Source organism: Hemiscyllium ocellatum, chromosome 10, assembly GCF_020745735.1.
Source record: "Hemiscyllium ocellatum isolate sHemOce1 chromosome 10, sHemOce1.pat.X.cur, whole genome shotgun sequence".
Lineage (NCBI taxonomy): Eukaryota > Metazoa > Chordata > Chondrichthyes > Orectolobiformes > Hemiscylliidae > Hemiscyllium > Hemiscyllium ocellatum.
The window spans coordinates 67,815,303-67,834,702 of record NC_083410.1 but is presented as its reverse complement, the minus strand read 5'-3'; the positions used below and the strand labels follow the sequence as shown (position 1 = coordinate 67,834,702).

Genomic DNA, 19,400 nt, shown 5'->3' with positions numbered 1-19,400 from the left:
AAATTCAATAGTAATTTGGAGTTCATTACTGTTGAAATCCTGCTTTTCTCTTGCGACTTTTCCAATTTTCCTCTGGGCGTCATTGACAGTAACAGACACTGGAGCAAGAATAGGAGCATTTAAAATCAATGACAGCTGCAAAAAAAAAGTACTATTCAGGAGCTATCCCTTCTCTGTCCTTTTGGACAGTTCGTTTTAGCTACATCTGATCTTCTCTAATGGGGTTCAGATGTAATCTAGGAGAAGGTGAGGATTGCAAATGCTGGAGATGAGAGTCATAAAGTGTGGTGCTGGAAAAGCTCAGCTGGCCAGGCAGCATTCGAGGAGCAGGAGGACATTTCTGATGAAGAGCTTATAGTCTTCTGCTCCTGCTCCTCAGATACCTCCTGACTGGCTGTGCTTTTCCAGTGCCACATTTTTTGATTCAGATGTAAACTGCCAAATACCGTCACACAGCAGGAATGGATCCATTATAAAGGGAAAGGAATGCAAAATAAGATTTTCATGATGGGTTTCATTCTGTGTACACATGAGGGAAGAAACAATGATAATATTAAAGGTAAAAGATTCCAGGACTCATTAACAACTTTCGGGGGGAGGCAATGGCATAATGATATTATTGCTGGACTGTTAATCCAGAGACTCAGGTAATGCACTGAATCCTGCCATGGCAGATGGCGTAATTTGAATTCAATAACTATCTGGAATTTAATAGCCTAATGATGTCCATGAATCCATTGTCAACTGTCAGAGAGTACCATTTGGTTCATTAACATCCTTCAGGGAAGGAAACTGCCATACTTAACTGGTCTTGCTTACATGTGACTCCAGACCCACAACAATGTGGTTGACTTTTAACTGCCATCTGAGCATTTAGGGATGGGCAATAAATGCTGGCCTAGACAGAGATGCCCTTATGCTGGAAATGGATAAATAAAAACAAAAATGGCTCTTGTTAGTACTGAAAAAATGGTTTATTCTGTTGTAATTGTAGAAATGCACTGTACCAAAATTAAAATCATGTTTCAAATTGGAGAGGGAAAATTGGCAATGGGGTAAAGAACAAAGAAAATTGCTCAATGAAACCATGTCAAAGCTGCTGTTAAATTACAGCTAATGCTTGAGCAATACACCCGGATGGATGAGAGTCCCAGGAAGAGAAAGAGAGAACTGTTTATCTCACAATACAACAGGAAAGTTGAATAACGTGTTTGGTTTGATTGCTTCATGATGGTGCACATAGTACAACAGATGTGACTCAACTATTTCATGTAAAACTGAGATCCGTGTCTGTGGCCAGATCTTCTACATAGGCTGTTGCATGTAGGAATATTGGAGGGTTCCTCCTCCTGTGTCAGATCTCGCAATAGTTTTGTTCCTTTACATAAAATCGGATTTCATTAGCATAATGTTCTTTACAATTGAGATGCAGTCTCTGTATAGATGGATTGGGAGCTAATGCGGCTTCACAGACATAGGGATAAAAGCCAATTAGAACTTGCTGCAAATCAGAATACAGCAGTCAAGTCTCAGGCTGAGCGTACAGCAATACAAACACTGTGGACAGAATAAGAACCAATTTTGGATTGCAAGGGAGAAAATGACTCAATCTTGCCAACAAAATACAAGCGGCTCACGTTCGTGGATCCAATATCCAAAACAACATGAACAATTTCTGTCTGAGTTCAAGCCATAATCCAGAGATTTGTGCATAATCCAGATTAATACTTCAGCTGAGGGGAGGGCTGCAACTGTTTGAGTTGTCACCTTTTTTGTTTGAGATTTTTGACTCTCTGTCATTTCAGCTGAATAGAAAAGTCCCATGACATTGTTTTAGAAAAGCAGAGAAGTGCCCAACATGATAAACAGATCCCCTGGTCATATATAATATCCCTCACTGTGGGACCTGCTGGCTGCAGTCTGTTGATATATCACAGTGACTTCAAATGTGTTTCATTCACTGTTAAGCATTATGTGCATGCTGAGGTCATGAAGGATGCTCCATTAGTAAAAGCTCTTTCTTCTTCTTTGCTATCATTATATTGGACGAAGTCCAATCAACTTAGTACTTGCTGGTCTACGTTGAATTTCAGTCAACCAAATTCTCATCCTAGTATTTCAACTTCTCCCAAACTACATGTATTTTTCTTAAAAAAACTCTTCATTCCTCCAACATCTCCCATTACCTGCACCACAAAAGGCTATGACCTCAACTATTTAGGCTCAAGCCCTGGAATTCCCATCTCAAATCTCTTGACTTCACCATTTGTCTGTCTTTTTAAGACATGACTGAAAATTGTGCTCTTTGACCAAGAATTTGAACATCTGTCCTCGTGTCTCCTTGTTTGAACAAGTCATTTTTTTCCTAATTGCATACCTGTGGAGCTCCTTGTGATGTTTCAATCTGTCAAATGTATGAGTTGTCAGATAAACAAAATTCATTACTCATCAATTACCATAATCAGTACAGAATAATCACGTAGGTGTGAATTCCAGAAAGTTATTTCATGCCTATGTAGTAAGCATCACTCAAAACAATGATCCATATCTCTGAGGAGTATAATTATTGCAATTACTTGGCTGTTAAAAAAGTATTTGAGGATCATTCAAAGTAGATAGCAGCTGTTCAATGGTATTGCTAAAAAAAATTATTTCTGTTTAACCATACATTTGCACTGCATTTAATGGCTTACCCTAAGATACTATTTGCTAATAAAATCTCTTAAGTTGGTCATCATTTGTTAGTCACTTATTTAATGAACATCCTCTTCTGTTTTCGGTCTCATGTTGATTCCATTAATTTTCCTCATGTTGAATTTAGTCCACGGCTCTGTACTATCTATTTCAAACACAGTGATTACTTTTATTGCTTCCAATTCATGTAAGCTCCTCTACAATTCTTTTTAATGATCTTTTGCCCTCCCTTATCATTAAGTATACAGTACTGTATAGAGAAACTGAGGTTTCATCCCAGATTGAGTTGCAAATAAAATTTAGCCTAACTGAATTTAAATTTGAATGACCATTTCAGCCTGTATTTATTTAGGGACATGAGTTCACTTTAGCAGAATAATGAATTTCATTTTGCACTCTGCCCACTAGTCTTATGTAACTTACTATGGGTAATACATTAGGAGATCCAAAAAGACCCATTAATACCCATGTGCCACTGTGCTCTGATGTCACATTCCAGAAACCGATTTTGATACAGATGTAAAATAACAGATGTAAAATAAGTTAACAATGCTAACTGCTTTCAGTTTCAATCAGACATTGGCAAGCACTTTCCGGACAGTTATGATCAGCCACACTCACACTAAATGGTGACATTTGTCACCTAAGTACATGGGCATAAAGTAATTCTGTTGGTTGGTGATTTTAATAACAATTGGAGGATATATGCCTGAAGGGTCAAACTGGATTAATTTAAGGTAGTTTTAATGCAAAACATTATCGGAAAATAGAATGTTATTGCTAATGGTTAATGAAGGTAATTTAGTTCAATGTAAGTGGAACCTGGATATCTTGAAGCATATAGTAATTGCGAAGCAGGAGCAGTGAAGTGGAACAGATCTGGAATGGAATTAACAGTGGAATGGTTACACTGGGCTCCTTCTGTGTTTACATTTTTATAATCGTAATTAGTATTTTTCTATTCAGCAATTCTAAATAATTTGCTGTTTGATATAGAAGCAAAACAAAGAAAATGTGTTTATTTTTCTTTAGTACGTTGTTTGGCTTTCAGTATAAAAACTGAACTTTCAAAATGCAAAATGTATTCCATATTGTAGACTATTGATTACTAAGCGTTTGTTTCTGATTTGTTCTGACTCATTTAGTGCATTTTATGCCTCTTACATTGGGGAAATAGAAGATAATCTGTAACTCAAAACATTGTGCTTCAAAGCTTCAATAAAACTAGTGTAGCCTGGTTTGTGTTTTTAGTTGATTTAAGAGACAATATTAAAGTTACAGTTATATTCTTTGAAGCAATAGGTTAGTATTGGACAGAGAGGGGGAACCAAAGACAGACTGAGACACAGGCAACACAAATTTAAACAGTTAACTTTAGCACACTCTATTAACATTTTGTTAGCAATGTAAAATATTCTTTAAATATGGATTCTAAAACATACAAGTATTCAGATCTATGTTTGCTTGGACATAACAATTCATAATCCATTATTTGTTGTTGTCTATTTTGAGCATTGGCCTTTCTGGACAAAAGAGTTAAACAACCATGCACCAGATATGAGGCCAACCATAGTGCCATGCACTAGAAAATATGTTATATTTGTGTTTCGTGTATATATTTTATGAACAATTTATTATAATTAGGAATGAGAAATGTTTTTAAGGGAACTAAACACTTCCTTGTAATTAAAAGGGAACTGAATCTAGTATAACTGCCTGATAATAGAAAGGTGAGTTTTGTATATGCTTTGGTTTTGCTCAGTTTACTTTTATTGTCACATTTTAATCTCTATTTATGCAATTCTCTTCAGTTGCACTTTGAAAATTTAATTATTATTTTAAAGCAAACATATTGTTATGATGAAATAATATCCATTATGACTGGAAATTGAAGAAGGTATTGATGCTAGCCCTCCCACCATTGTTTGTGCTGCTGGAAAAAAGATACTGGAGAATCATATTTTTGATTCTGTATGGAAGGGAATGAGTGACTCCATACATGAAGTCTCATCAGATCACGTCTCTAACCAGTAGCTTTAATACAACATGCAATGACAGCACTGCCTAGACTTCTCTAACAAGTGCACATAACATTCTCTCTGAGCTTGAGTGAGGACACACCCTTTTCATGTTCGACTAAAAGCACAAAGCAAAACAAACTATTAAAGTGGCTCTTTGATTGTTAATGTAATGTAGAAACAGAGCGGTTCACAAAGCCAACCTTTGCAGTAAATTCTTGGTTATAAAATATAACACTTACCCCAGTCTGCTGAAGGCTTTTGGTGCTCCACATTATATATTTTCACTAGAAAATGTAGTTACAAGGCTTGATCCATAGTTGTTCCTGCTGAAAATTGAACATTTTTAACATAGTAATCCAAATGGGGTACTGGAAAATCGCATCATGACCCTCACAGCAATGGGTACAAACTCTGATTCACAAACACTGTACGGCTTAGTTCCAGCTTGCATTTCTAACAGCTGTTACTTCATAGTGAAGTATTCACCACAACACTTCTCTTTACTAATGCTAGGGGAATAGTGCATTGTACCATGTGGCTAATGGCAATCTGAGTGGTTATCTTCGATGAGTTGTTGCAAATCAGGAAGTACAAAAAGCTATTAAGACCATGGAGAAGCAAGGCAATTTGTAGCTAAAGAACTGACATGTCCCAAGTATCCACTTCCCACAGTATCAGTAGTTACTGGATTCTCTTGCACCTATGTTGCACTTCGTAAAATAATGCTTTCTCGTGAATTGGAGAACTTAATGTAATCACTACAGGAAGTGACAGAGCAGATTTTTTTAAAAAGCTGCAGTGGCCTTGAATAATATGTGTTTCTTTAATATTTCTGCAGTATTGTGCACTAAAATACTGAAACCATTATCACAATAGGAAATTATGCTGAGAGGATTTGGGAGATGTATGTTGACTTGGATGCTCATCACAGCCTCCAGTGGACATTCAAAAATGTTTTCTATTCTTGCAGATAGACAAATTCTACTGTGTCTTTTCAAATCGTAGATTTGCTAATGCTCATATTTCCTGTTACTTTTGATAACTTGGCCCAGTCAGAAATATCTATTTGCAATGAACACTATTGCAGATGTTGATCCATTTATTTTAATCTGCTGATGGTTGGTTAGTGTTCAGTCCTATTTGTAATTTGCAAGACCAGGGTAACACTTTGCTTGGGTTGATAAATAGCAAGTATTATCAAATGTCAGGCAATTACTACCTTCAATGAGAGTATCTAATCACCTCCCCTTCATTTTCAACAATATTACAATTGCTGAATTCTCCAACATCAGCATTTTGGGATTACCATTATTGGCCAGAAAACTAACTGGATCAACCATAAAATAACTTTGTTACAAGAGGCGTCAAACTGTTGGAAACTCTCCAGCAGTTAACTGACCTCCTGGTTCCTCACCCTTTAGGTACAAGGCACGAATCAGGACTGTAATGGAATACTCTCAATTTACATGGATGGCTGCAACTCCAGCAATATTCAAGAAGCTCAACACCATTCAGGACAATGCAGCCTGCTTGCTTGGTGCCTGAATCACCAGCACATAAACAGCAGATGGCACCATTCACAAGATGTACTCCAATAACTCATCAAGGTTTGTCCAACAGCAAACTCTGCAACCTCTACCACCTTGAAGAACAAAGGCAACTGGTACATGGGAACACATCCATCTGCAAGTTTCCATCCAAGCTGCACATGATATTGCTGTTCCTTCACTGTCACTAGACCAAATTCCCACAACTCCCACCTTAAAGTACCATGGATGTATCTATAGCAAGTGGACTGCAGTGGTTCAAGAAGGCACCTCATCAACCATACCTTCTAGATGGCAGTTAGGAGTGAGCAATTAATGCTACCCTCGTAGGTGACACCAAAACTCCGTTGGTGAACAATAAAGCAAAACATTTACAAAAGGAAAGGGAGCAATATACGGGGTGGAGTTTCCACAAGGTGTTGTTTTCACCAGAAAAGTTTACTCAGTTGGCAATTAATATACAAGAAGGATTTCAGGTCATGTCTAGCACAAATCAAGTCTATATTGGTTTAAAGTGGATGGTTATAATTGGGCGAGAATAGAATATGCTGGAACAAGACAACTGATATGAGGATCCCATGTGATGCAATCTCCAAGATTACATCCATACACCCTAGGTGACATTAAGCATTGAGAGTTGTTGGAAGGTATTGGTGATTTGATGTTGTGGGAGTGGGATGGGGTGCTAATTGTGTTAGTACACAAGACAGAACAGAAAGAAATTAAATGGAACTGTTTTGAGGTCTAGTGCTTCTAACTTACATCAATGAGAAATTCAGAAACTCAGTGTAATTTGCTTACATTCAGACAATACTGTTACAGGGGAAGAGGACATTGACCTGAGTGAGCAACTAATGATGTGTAACATATATTATATAACTCATATAAAAGGGCCAACAGTAATAGAAATGATGTAGCAGACATGTATTGTGCCAGAAAGTGTAATATGTGTCCCTCACGGCACTGTTGACATAGTTACAGCCAGAGGTAAACAACATGTAGACAAATGCATACTATTCAACAATTGCCAATGTGCAGTGGCAGTTATCAAAACAAGTAGAATTCTAAAATGGAATAGCACATATGAGCAACAGAGCATCAAATATCAACTGTGGCCCTCCAGTTGTACAACTGATTGATTGATTATTGTTCTGGTACTGAGGAAATGAGGAGACAAACCCTGTAAGTGGCAGAGGGATGTGCATAAGACTGATTCTTAATGTAAATATTGAACTAATTTGGAGCAGTGGAGGCTGCAAGTGGTTTTCAGCATTATCTTCTCAGCTATGCTAATTATGTCAGATTTTGAACTAATTTGACAGTTAATTTGGTAGAAATGAGAACAACTGAGTCTGTGAATGACCTAGATCAAGTCCTTTTAGTTCTATTATTCAAATCGATGCTGTGCCGGTCAAATCCAAGAACAGCTTGAAAAGCCAAAACTGAGTGAACATCGGGACAGATGCAGGCTCAGTTTTCGAAGACTGCACATTGGATTTCAAGTGTTCCTTGACATCATTCTACTGGGTTTAATGGATTGCAGAAAGATTAACAAGATAAATAAGAGCAGGATTAGGCAGTTAACTCCTGAAGTTTGCTTCATCATTCAATAAGATCATGACTGATATGATTGGGGCTTCAACTCCACTTTCCTGTCTATCCTGAAATTGTTAACTCCCCTTGAAGATCGCAGCAGGTCAGGCAGCATCCAAGGAGCAGGGCATAAACCCTTCTTCAGGAATGGTTTATGCCCGAAATGTCGATTCTCCTGCTCCTTGGATGCTGCCTGACCTGCTGCGCTTTTCCAGCAACACATTTTTCAGCTCTGATCTCCAGCATCTGCAGTCCTCACTTTCCCCTTGAAGATCAAAAATCTAATGTAGTCTTGAATGTATTCAAAGATTTCACCTTCACTGCTCTCTGGAGAAAAGATTCCGAACACCAATACCCTTTTAAGAGAAGAGGTTTCATTTCATCTCCATCTTAAATGGGAGACTGTTTATTTTGAAACTGTGGTCCCTAGATCTAGATTCCCTTAAGATAGGAAACATCCTCCCAACATTTATCCTGTCAAGCTCCTTTAAGATCTTATGTTTCAATAAGAACATCTTTTTATTGTTTTAAACTCCAATGAGTATAAAACCCATCTGTTCAATATTTCCTTTTAAGAAAGCCCTTTATTCCAGGAATGAGTATTGGTGAGCCTTCTCTAAAGCATCCGCAATGCAAACATATCCTTCCTTGAATATTGAGGCCAAAACTATCCACACTACTCTAAAATGTGATCTCACGAATGGTGCGTTCAATCGCAGCAAGACTTCCCTACTCCATGCTTCTTGTGAATGAGATCAGACATATTTTTATCGAATTCAGCTATAAATTCATCCTTTTTTAAATGAATGGTAAGTGCATTCAGATACAAAGCCATCAATTTAATTCTCCCTCCCTTTCCCAGAGCCTTATTCTCTCCAATTTGCTTCTTTACATTCATTATTTGGTACAAAGCCCTCTCCACCAACCTGTTTATACAATTCACTATAACACTAGTTCCCAACATGGTTTAAGATAAGACTGTGTCAACGGTTCTGCTCTCATTTTCCCCAGTACTGGTGCCCCATGAATTGAAAGCTATTCGTTGTATCAATCTTTTAATTCCCTATTCTGGTTTACCCAATGGCAATTTGCATGTTGGGCAGGAATTAATATAGAATGTATTACCTTTTGAGAATCTACTTTTTAAATGTATCCCCTAGGTGTTTATACTTCCTAAGCAGAGCCTCTTGTTAGTTTTAGCCATGTTATTGGCACCTACATGGACCACAACTATTGGATATTCTCACCCTCCTACTGCAAGATATTCTCCTGCTCAGAGCAGATACCCTGCACCCTAGCACTGGTAAGCAACACAACCTTCTAAATTCTCTCTCACTCTTGGTTGCAGAGGTCCGTGTCTATCTCCCTGACAATACTTAACCCCACCACCTGCATTTTTATTACTGCTCCCAAGTTGATAGCTTCCTGTACCCCCAGTTCACTCCTCCATTCTGAAGCTGCAAGAATATTGAATTTCTTGAACAATCTTGAGAGATTGGTGGTCAGATTTGAGTAAGGGGTCATGACAGAGTTCCAAAGTAGTGGTCAGAGAGTGAGTGGACCCCGTGTGGAACTGCTTGATCTGTGGACTCATCATGTTCTGAGAAAATTCAACATGTGATATTATAGGGAAACAATAAGTTTGTGAATACAGACTTTGCAAAGTGTCAGGGAAGAGGCATGGTACATGGACACACCATTCCAGGAGGTAGTCACACTCCTTAAATAGGATCTTCCAATTTGTTCTCTGGTCAGTGATAAGAAGTACGACTATGAATGGGGCAAGTACAGGGATTGAGGGGGTAGAAGTAAAGGAGCCGAAGCCTTAAAAGCTAAGCCACCCCAATACTCATTATTTCCCTGTGATATCACGTTCTGAATTTTCTTAGAAAGTGATGAGCGCAGACCAAGCATTCACATGGGGTCCATTCACTCTCTGCCCAGTGTTTATGAACTCTGGCATTACACCTGACCATCAATCTGTTAAGATTGGGTGCACAAAGACGGTGCCCCAAGATTCCCCCACATTAACCAAAGTCACAGAAGCTTTTTCTGGGGTCCATTTGTCAAATCCTGTGGCCATGGAGAATTGGCATTGGCAATAAGACTGTGAAAGGTTTCCAGTCGAGAACCTTCTTATGGACACCAAATACATGGAAGTTGTTGGACACCTGTGTTTGGGGTAGTTACTAAACCCAAATGGAGAGTGCCTAGAGAAGGTGGCTGAAGAGCAGACAGTCACACTTTCTCTTTGTTGGGGTATACTGGCTGAGGAATCACTATCTTTCGTGCACAAAGAAAGAAATTCTAAATTTTGCAGCTTGTAATGTGAAAACATTCATGAATGATCTTCAAGACTAACTATCCAAAAAGAAAAACTGTAATTTGTATCATATTACCCATCAAGATATTGCAGAATTGACATTGGCATTATCAGTGAGAACCATCCCCCTCAGGAGGGGAAGCTGAAAGAACAAGCAGAAGAATAAACCTTTGACTCGACAAAAAAGGTTCACATCAAACTTTGTTCAATTTGTCAGCCATCTAGAATGGGATTTTGGATGCGCTGTCACAACACCTCAATTGTACAAGTGAAAGAGAAGGTTTTTCGTTTTAGTGTCATCAACAATCAAGGATTGACTCAGGTGAAAATGCAAATGAAAAGTTCTACTCTGACCTTGATGAATCCTCACAGCCATTCCAAAAGAGGATAATCTTTCTGCGCACTTTAATGCTAGGGTTGGGTGGTTATCACTCTAATGCCTGGCACAGAACAATGCAAATATTGTTCTCTTGATGATGAAGTATGTTCCTGATGAAGGGCTTATGCCTGAAATGTTGACTTTCCTGCTCCTCAGAAGCTGCCTGACCTGCTTTGCTTTTCCAGTGCCACACTTTTCGACGATGAAGTGTGTTCAGCATGGCCTCAAATCTCAAACACACTTTATTGCTGGAAGGTCAAATACAAAATCACATGAAGGTATCTGACATCAAAACAATTTCATATCATTGTCATTATTCAAGTCAAAGATCTAAGTGATGTCTGTACTCCCAGTCCACGCAAGTGGCTGATGTCTGCTCGATAGATCTTTGATTTGTTCAATCTGCAATGAGCATCTGCCTTTCACCAAGACGTTGCAAGATCCAAAGGTTCAAAAGGAAATTAAAAAATCAATATTCTGTTGTAAAGTAGCCTGAACAAATGCAGCTCATGAGCAAACTTGAAAATCTTTGCACACATAATTTTAAATCCAGAACAGTATGATTGAATAAAGTCAGCTGTACAATATTCATATGTCCAGACCTTTGGGTTGAATCATTGCTGTAAACAGGACTAATTTGATGAAAACAATACCAAAATATGTGATGTCTTGGAGGAAGAAAATAGCAGCTGATATTGCTTGGCAAAACAACCCAACATTGCAAGGCCGAAGCATCCCCACTGCTCAAGGCAAATGTCCAAAGTCAAATCCAGAAGATAAATGATATGTGTTTGGAAGAGAAAGCCCAAGATTTCCAAAAATACGTTGACTATGATGACACACAAAGCATGTTTGAAACCATCAGGTCTTGCAGGGTGGTGTTTCTCTTTCTAAGTTTGAGAATCTCATCCCTAACACTGGGAAAGAGTAATTTCTCAATTGTGAATCCACAAAGACAGTTGATACTATTGACAAGATATCAATGTTTCATCATTGTCCACAGCATGATTTATCTCCCTTGCTTAAGATAGTTACAATTGTTGCATTCCCAAGTTGGAGGGGGATTTCTTTTTCCTCCCAAATCCAGAGGAACAGTGTGGATGTGAAAACAAACCTACCATCTTGGAAGTCTGCAGCTGGTATACAACACATCTGTGCACCCTTTTCACCACTCCCTCTGATTGGGGCTATCTGAGGTCCAAGCACTGATTCCTGCAGTTCCCCATTAGTCACTTGCTGCAACTTATTCCTATTCATTGTTTTCTGTCTGCCAAACAGTTCTGTATCCATGTCAGTATACTGTCCCCAATCCATATACTTTAATTTCACATGCTAAACTCTGATGTGGGGACTTTTTGAAAGTCTTCTAAAACATCCCCTCTAATAATTTCAAACCATAGTTTATGTCAAATGATTTGACTTTGCCTGCCTTAACTGTAATTGAGCGTGTAATTGAGGTTTTGAAGGCTCAGGTAGTGGATTGGAAATCCATCCTTTTTTTTGCTAAAAGTAAATATATAATTTCGCTGTTACTGATAAAATGAGGTGTGAATGACCTTTGCCCTAAGTAGTAGTCAGTCAGACGAATTGGTGATTTGGGCAGCCTCAGTGGAATTTTATATATTTATACACCTTGTGATTGCTTGTGAAACATTACAGTTCTTCCCAGTTCAGTTTTGCCACCCTTCAATTCTGCAGATTGATGAAATTTGGCCTGTTCTTCGATTATTGCCAAAACCAAAACTGTCATCAGCTTAATCAGCCAAATATTCCCAATCCCAAACATATTAAAGGACAGACTCAAGAATATGTTGAATTTTTCCCATTCCTTGACAGTCTCCTCTCTCAAAAGGCCACCAAAGATGAGGATGTCCAATGTCTGACCAGCTTAGATTTCTTAACAGCTACGACAGGGGAGCCTTCAACAATAAAGAAAATCAACAAAATCGCCAGTGTACAGAGCAATTAACATCATTACACTGCTGCACTGCAAAGACAGATGGACTATGTATCAGAGGCATTCAGAATAATTGAAAAATTCAGTGAGCAAATCTCTCCACTGTACCCTCCAGATGCAACAGGGGACCACAGAAACACTAAGATCTTCCTTGAAAGCAGATCAACAAACATTTGGGTAGAACTCCTCACAAAATTATTCCAATGGATTGAGCCCATTTCTTGGATGGATGAAAATGAGCTCTCTTATCCAGTCTTGTTTTCTCAGCTCTCAAATAGCCAGGAGTCCTTTGAAATGTTTTCTTTGTCCTCAAAGGTACTTTGAAATTCTCCAAGATGTTTTGACATTATGGATATACAATGCTGGTTGGAGTTTGCGAACAATCACTCAAAATGGCAGCCACCTGTCCATCAAAGTACATCATGCTTTAATTTATGATGTCTTAATGACAACACAGAGTTACTACAGAGAAGAAAAGGAAGCAAATCCAGCACTCTAATCTTGCTATCTTGGATGGCATCTTGCCAAACATGCTTAAAGATCTGTGGATTGAGAATTAATCTGAAGATCTGCAGTAAAAACTCATAACCCTAAGTGGATTTTATTATCAAACTGAAGTAATACTAATGACTTTATTCTTATCCCTAATTTCATCCTCTGAGAACAAAATTTACTTTGTTTGCACTCTCTTCCTTTTAAGTATGTATGTCAAAACTACTTCCAAATTGTTTTTATCTTTGTTAATTTCACTGATCTCTAAATTCTCACCTTATTAAAAAAACTCATACTGTGTGCTTTTCTATATGTTTTCTAATCTTCTGGCTGACTATATTTTATTCAATTTGAAAGTTTTCTTAACTTCCTCAGTTAGCCATAGATTATGAATCCTTCCTGAGCGACTGTCTTTCTAAATAGAATACTTTAAGATATCTCCTTGATATCTGCCACTAATTACTTACCATCTTTTTTTCTTTAAACATAATTTCATCATTCATGATAGCCAAGTCTTTCCTCATACTTCTGTTTTTGTCTTTATTTAAAATCAAGGCAGCATTGTCAAATAGAGTCATAGATGTACTAGCCTCCACCACATCCTCTGGCAGCTCATTCCATACACGTACCAGCTTTGTGTGAAAAAGTTGCCCTTTAGGTCTCTTTTATATCTTTCCCATCTCACCCTAAAACTATGCCCTCTAGTTCTGAACTCCCTCACCACTTTGTCTATATATCCTATCCAAGCCCCTCATGAGTTAATAAACCTCTATAAGGTCACCCTTCAGGCTCCGGCACTCTGGAGAAAACAGCCCCTGCCTATTCAACCTCTCCCTACAGCTCAAATCCTCCAACCCTGGCAACATCTTTGTAAATCTTTTCTGAACCCTTTCAAGTTTCACAACATCCTTCTGATAGGAAGGAGACCAGAATTGCATGCAATATTCCAAAAGTTGCCAAACCAACGTCCTATACAGCTGCAACATGATCTCCCAACTCTTGTACTCAATAGTCTCACCAATAAAGGAAAGTATACCAAACGCCTTCTTCACTATCCTATCTACCTGTGACTCCACTTTTAAGGAGCGATGAACCTGCACTCCAAAGTCTCTTTGTTCAGCAACACTCTTGACCTCCTTACCATTAAGTGTATAAGTTCTGCTAAGATTTGCTTTCCCAAAATGCAGCACCTTGCATTTATTAGAATTAAACTCCGTCTGCTGCTCCTCATCCCATTAGCTCGTCTGATCAAGATCCCGTTGTAACCTGAGGTAACCTTCTTTGCTGTCCATTACACCCCCAATTTTGGTGTCATTTGCAAACTTACTAACTACACCTCTTATGTTCACATCCAAATCATTGATATAGATGACGAAAAGTAGTGAACGCAGCATAGATCCTTGTGGCACTCCACTCATCACAGGCCTCCAGTCTGAAAAGCAACCCTCCACCACTATCCTCTGTCTTCTACCTTTAAGCCAATTCTGTATCCAAATGGCTAGTTCAGAGGTGGGGAACCTTTTCATGTTGGAAGGATGCATTACATTAGTTGTAATCTCATTAGGCCGCATCCAAGAAACTTCAATTATATATTCTTCAAAATTCACATTATTTTGTAAAAATCTAACTACTATGTACTAACTAAAAAAGGAAAAAAAAATGTTAATCTAAAGTTAACTAACCTTTTAATGACTTTGTTGTGACTGCTTTTTGTAGGAAAGCATTTGAATATCTGGTTGCAGCATTGAGATCTGCAGTTTTAGCTGATCATTTTACTCTCTGGTATTTTAAATACATTCATTTTAAGATTAAAATAAAAATAATAAAGGACAAAAAACATATTAATAAAAAAATAAAACATTTGTTTTGCAAAATTTGGATTCATTCAAAAGGCTACACACAATGGCCTAGAAGGCCACATGTTCCCCACTCCTGGGCTAGTTCTTCCCGCATTCCATGAGATCCAACCTTGCCAACCAGCCTCCCATGGGGAACCTTGTCGAATGCCGAACTGAAGTCCATGTGGATCACATCTACCCCTCTACCCTCATTAATCCTCTTTATTGCTTCTTAAAAAAGCTCATTCAAGTTTGTGAGACACGATCTCCCACACGCAAACCCATATTGACTATCCCTAATTGGTTCTTGCCTTTCCAAATACATGTACATCCTGTCCCTCAAGATTCCCTCCAACAACTTGCCCACCACTGACATCTGGCTCACCGGCCTACAGTTTCCTGGCTTGTCCTTACCAATTTTCTTAAATAGTGTACCACGTTAGCCAACCTCCAGTCTTCCAGCACCGCACCTGTGAATATCGATGATACAAATATCTCAGCAAGGAACCTAGCAATCACTTCCCTAGCTTCACGCCGAGTTCTTGGGTATTCCTGATCAGGTCCTGGGGATATATCCACTTTTTTGTGTTTCAAGACATCCAGCACTTCCTCCTTTGTAATATGGACATTTTTCAAGATGTCACCATTTATTTCCCTACATTCTATATCTTCCATGTCCTTTTCCATAGTAAACACTGATGCAAAATACTTGTTTAGTATCTCCCCCATCTCCTGCAGCTCCACACAAAGGGCACCTTGCTGATCTTTGAGGGGCTTTTTCTCTCCCTAGTTACCTTTATGTCCTTAATGTATTTGTAAAACTCCCTTGTATTCTTCTTAACCATATTTGCCAAAGCTATCTCATGTCTCCTTTTTGCCCTCTTGATTTCCCTCTTAAGTATACTCCTACTGCCTTTATACTCTTCTAAGGATTCACTCAATCTATCCTGTCTATACCTGGCATAAGCATCCTTCTTTTTCTTTACCAAACCCCAATTTCTCTCGTCATCCAGCATTCCTTATACCTATAAGCCTTTCCTTTCACCCTAACAGGAATATACTGTCTCTGGACTCTTGTTATCCCATTTCTGAAGGCTCCCCATTTTCCAGCTGTACCTTTACCTGCGAACATCTGTCCCCGATCAGCTTCAGGAAGTTCTTGCCTAATACTGTCAAAATTAGCCTTCCTCTAATTAGAACTTCAAATCTTAGATCTGGTCTATGCAAAACATATTAACTGTCCTGTCCATCTTTATTATATTCTGAGTAAACTGTTATGATTTCAAGTTTTGAAATGCATTCAATGATAAGCTACTTAATATAATTAAATCATAAATTTAATAAAGGTCTAAAATATTCTCAGTACTATATTTAAACTGGAGCATTTAGAATAGAAGGGAACATTAAAACTCACAAGCCAACAATTATCTGCTTGCATAATTATCCCACTTGAGTTCAGTTCTCAAGTCTCAGTGGTTCCCCTACTGCCCTACAGAAGCCTTCTCTTTTTTTTTGGAGGACAAGCAGAGAGGAGCACCAGAAAGCAAACAGATGCAGCTGGAAGTAGCAGAGGAAGTGAGCTGGAGTGCGGTACCTCACTCCTGAAGATTTGATAGACCTGGTTTTTTTTATAGAAAAATTACTTGTGGAATGTGGGCATAGCTGACTAGCCAGCATTTATTGGCCATCCTAGTTGCCCTTGAGAAGGTGTTAATGATCAGGGCAGGAAAGGGGGGTATCATTCCACTCTAAATTGCAAACCCCAGTCTTTTCTATGTATCACTCTTCAGCACATCTTTTATATGAATCTATTCCTCTCTCTTGAGGCAGATCAGACAATTTAATGTGACCAGTTATTGCATTTCATTGGAGGCATTTCATAGAAGGTTTACCAGGATGATCCTGAGAATGGAGTGATTGTTTTATGTGCAAAGGTTAAACAGGTGGGGACTCTACCCATTGGAGGTTAGAAGAATAAAAGGATCTCATTGAGACATATAGAATTCTTTAGGGGCTTGATAGGGTAAATGCTGAGAGGATATTTCCCCCTCAAGGGAAAGTCTAGGAGTAGAGCACATAGTCTCAGAATGAAGGGGTGCCAATTTATGACTGAGATAAGGACAATTTCCTCTGTCTGGGTTGAGTGCCTTTGGAATGCCTTGCCACAGAGAGCTGTGCAGGTACAGTCCTTGTACATATTTAATGACAAGATAGCCCTTGATTCCCCAACTGATCAAGAATCTATGGAGAAAGGGTGGGAATGTAGACAAAGGAATGTAGGATCAACCACAATTCCATTGAATGGCAAAGTGGACTCATGAGGTCAAATGGTATACTCTGTTATTATTTCTTGTGGTCTTATAGTCTTTATGGTCTTATGATATTCACCTTCATCGTTCTACCATGTCACTGCCTCCAATTCCAAACATTCTATATTGGATATTAAGAATCCTCTTTCCCTCCTTCAGGAAGAGTATGTGTGCAACATCAGGGAAGATTGTGAGTTTGGGGGAAGGGTGGTGCCCAAACATAGCCAACCTAACAATAGTAGAGCTGCAGCAATGCATTTCCAGGTACCACTTTTTAAGAAAGAAGGGAGAGAGAAAGCAGGAAATTATAGACCAGTTAGTCTGACCTCAGTGGTGGGAAAGATGCTGGAGCTCTAATATAAAGTATGAAATTACGACACATCTGGATAGTAATAACAGGATAGGTCAGAGTCAGCATGGATTTATGAAGAGGAAATCATGCTTGACTAATCTTCTGGAATTTTTTGAGGATATAACTCTGAAGATGGACGAGGGAGATCCAGTAGATGTAGTGTACCTGGACTTTCAGAAAGCTTTTGATAAAGTCCAACATAGGAAGTTAGTGAGCACAATTGGGGTGCATGGTATTGAGGGCGAAGTACTAACTTGGATTGAAAGTTGGTTGGCTGACAGGAAACAAAGTGTAGTGATAAACGGTTCCATTTCAGAATGGCAGGCAGTGACCAGTGGGGTACCGCAGGGATCAGTGCTGGGACTGCAGCTTTTTACAATATATATTAATGATATAGAAGATGGTATTGGTAATAACATTAGCAAATTTGCTTATGATACTAAGCTGGGTGGCAGGGTGAAATGTGAGGAGGATGTTAGGAGATTACAGGGTGACCTGGACAGGTTAGATGAGTGGTCAGATGCATGGCAGATGCAGTTTAATGTGGTTAAATGTATGGTTATCCACTTTGGTGGCAAGAACAGGAAGGCAGATTACTACCTAAATGGAATCAATTTAGGTAAAGGGGCAGTACAAAGAGATCTGGGTGTTCTTGTACACCAGTCAATGAAGGGAAGCATGCAGGTACAGCAGGTAGTGAAGAAGGCTAATAGCATGCTGGCCTTCATAACAAGAGGGATTGAGTATAGAAGCAAAGAGGTTCTTCTGCAGCTGTACAGGGCACTGGTGAGACATGTGTGCAGTTCTGGTCTCCAAATTTGAGGAAAGACATTCTGGCTATTGAGGGAATGCAGTGTAGGTTCATGAGGTCAATTGCTGGAATGGTGAGACTACCTTACGCTGAAAGACTGGAGTGACTGGGCTTGTATATCCTTGAGTTTAGAAGACTGAGAGGGGATCTGATTGAGACATATAAGATTATTAAAGGATTGGATACTCTGGAGGCAGGAAACATGTTTCCGCTGATGGGTGAATGCCGAACCAGACGACACAGCTTAAAAATACGGGGTAGTCCATTTAGGACAGAAATGAGGAGGAACTTCTTCACCCAGAGAGTGGTGGCTGTGTGGAATGCTCTGCCCCAGAGGGCAGTGGAGGCCCAGTCTCTGGATTCATTTAAGAAAGAGTTGGATAGAGCTCTCAAGGATAGGGGAATCAAGGGTTATGGAGATAAGGCAGGAACAGGATACTGATTAAGGATGATCAACCATGATCATATTGAATGCTGGTGCAGGCTCGAAGGGCAGAATCTATTGTCTATTGTCTATTGTTTCGGATGCTAGACCCTAAATATGACCCAGCCACATTAAGTGTAACAGTCATAAATGTTGATTTGATTTCAGCACTGAAACATGACCATCTATACAATAATTGGAACCCCTCACCTTATCATTTCTACTACCTGTCTCTCATCCCAAAGTGTCCCTGAGCATGAACTGCCAGAGGAGGAAAACGACCCACCATATCCAAGCTGGAGGAAGCTTTGCATGAGGCTTTTGACAGTTCCTTTTCCATTATTGGCTTAATCTGAGGTATTTAGCCTTGAAAAGAACCACTCTCATAGACTATAATGATTGCTTAAGGTCATTGAAGGAAACGGAAATCCGAAAACCATTTAAAACAAAACCTCTAGCAAGACAAGGCACAAAGAATAAAGCTAGCAAAAAAGGCAGTTTAGATTTCATTGGAAGGTTCTTCTCCATGTGGTTGATCATGTGAGAAATCCGTTTCTGGACAAGGATTTCAGGTCAAAAACCTGCAGCCAATTAGAAGGGAAATACCACAATGATGGTGGATGCTTTACTTCCTTGTTTAAAACCTGTTACATATTTCAC

At 39.0% G+C, this 19,400-nt stretch overlaps 1 protein-coding gene across 2 annotated transcripts in view; it reads right to left on the bottom strand.

Moving 5' to 3' along the window:
• ipcef1 (interaction protein for cytohesin exchange factors 1) overlaps nucleotides 1-19,400 on the bottom strand; it is a 201,218-nt gene that overhangs the window by 164,749 nt on the left and 17,069 nt on the right. Inside the window, exon 2 of one of the 2 annotated variants that reach the window (XM_060831567.1) lies at nucleotides 4,955-5,041. In XM_060831567.1, coding sequence (XP_060687550.1) covers nucleotides 4,955-4,987 — 33 coding nt within the window. In that variant the 5' untranslated portion in view covers nucleotides 4,988-5,041. Of the gene's footprint in view, nucleotides 1-4,954; nucleotides 5,164-19,400 lie in introns of those variants that run through there. The other variant, XM_060831568.1, reaches the window with a different exon arrangement.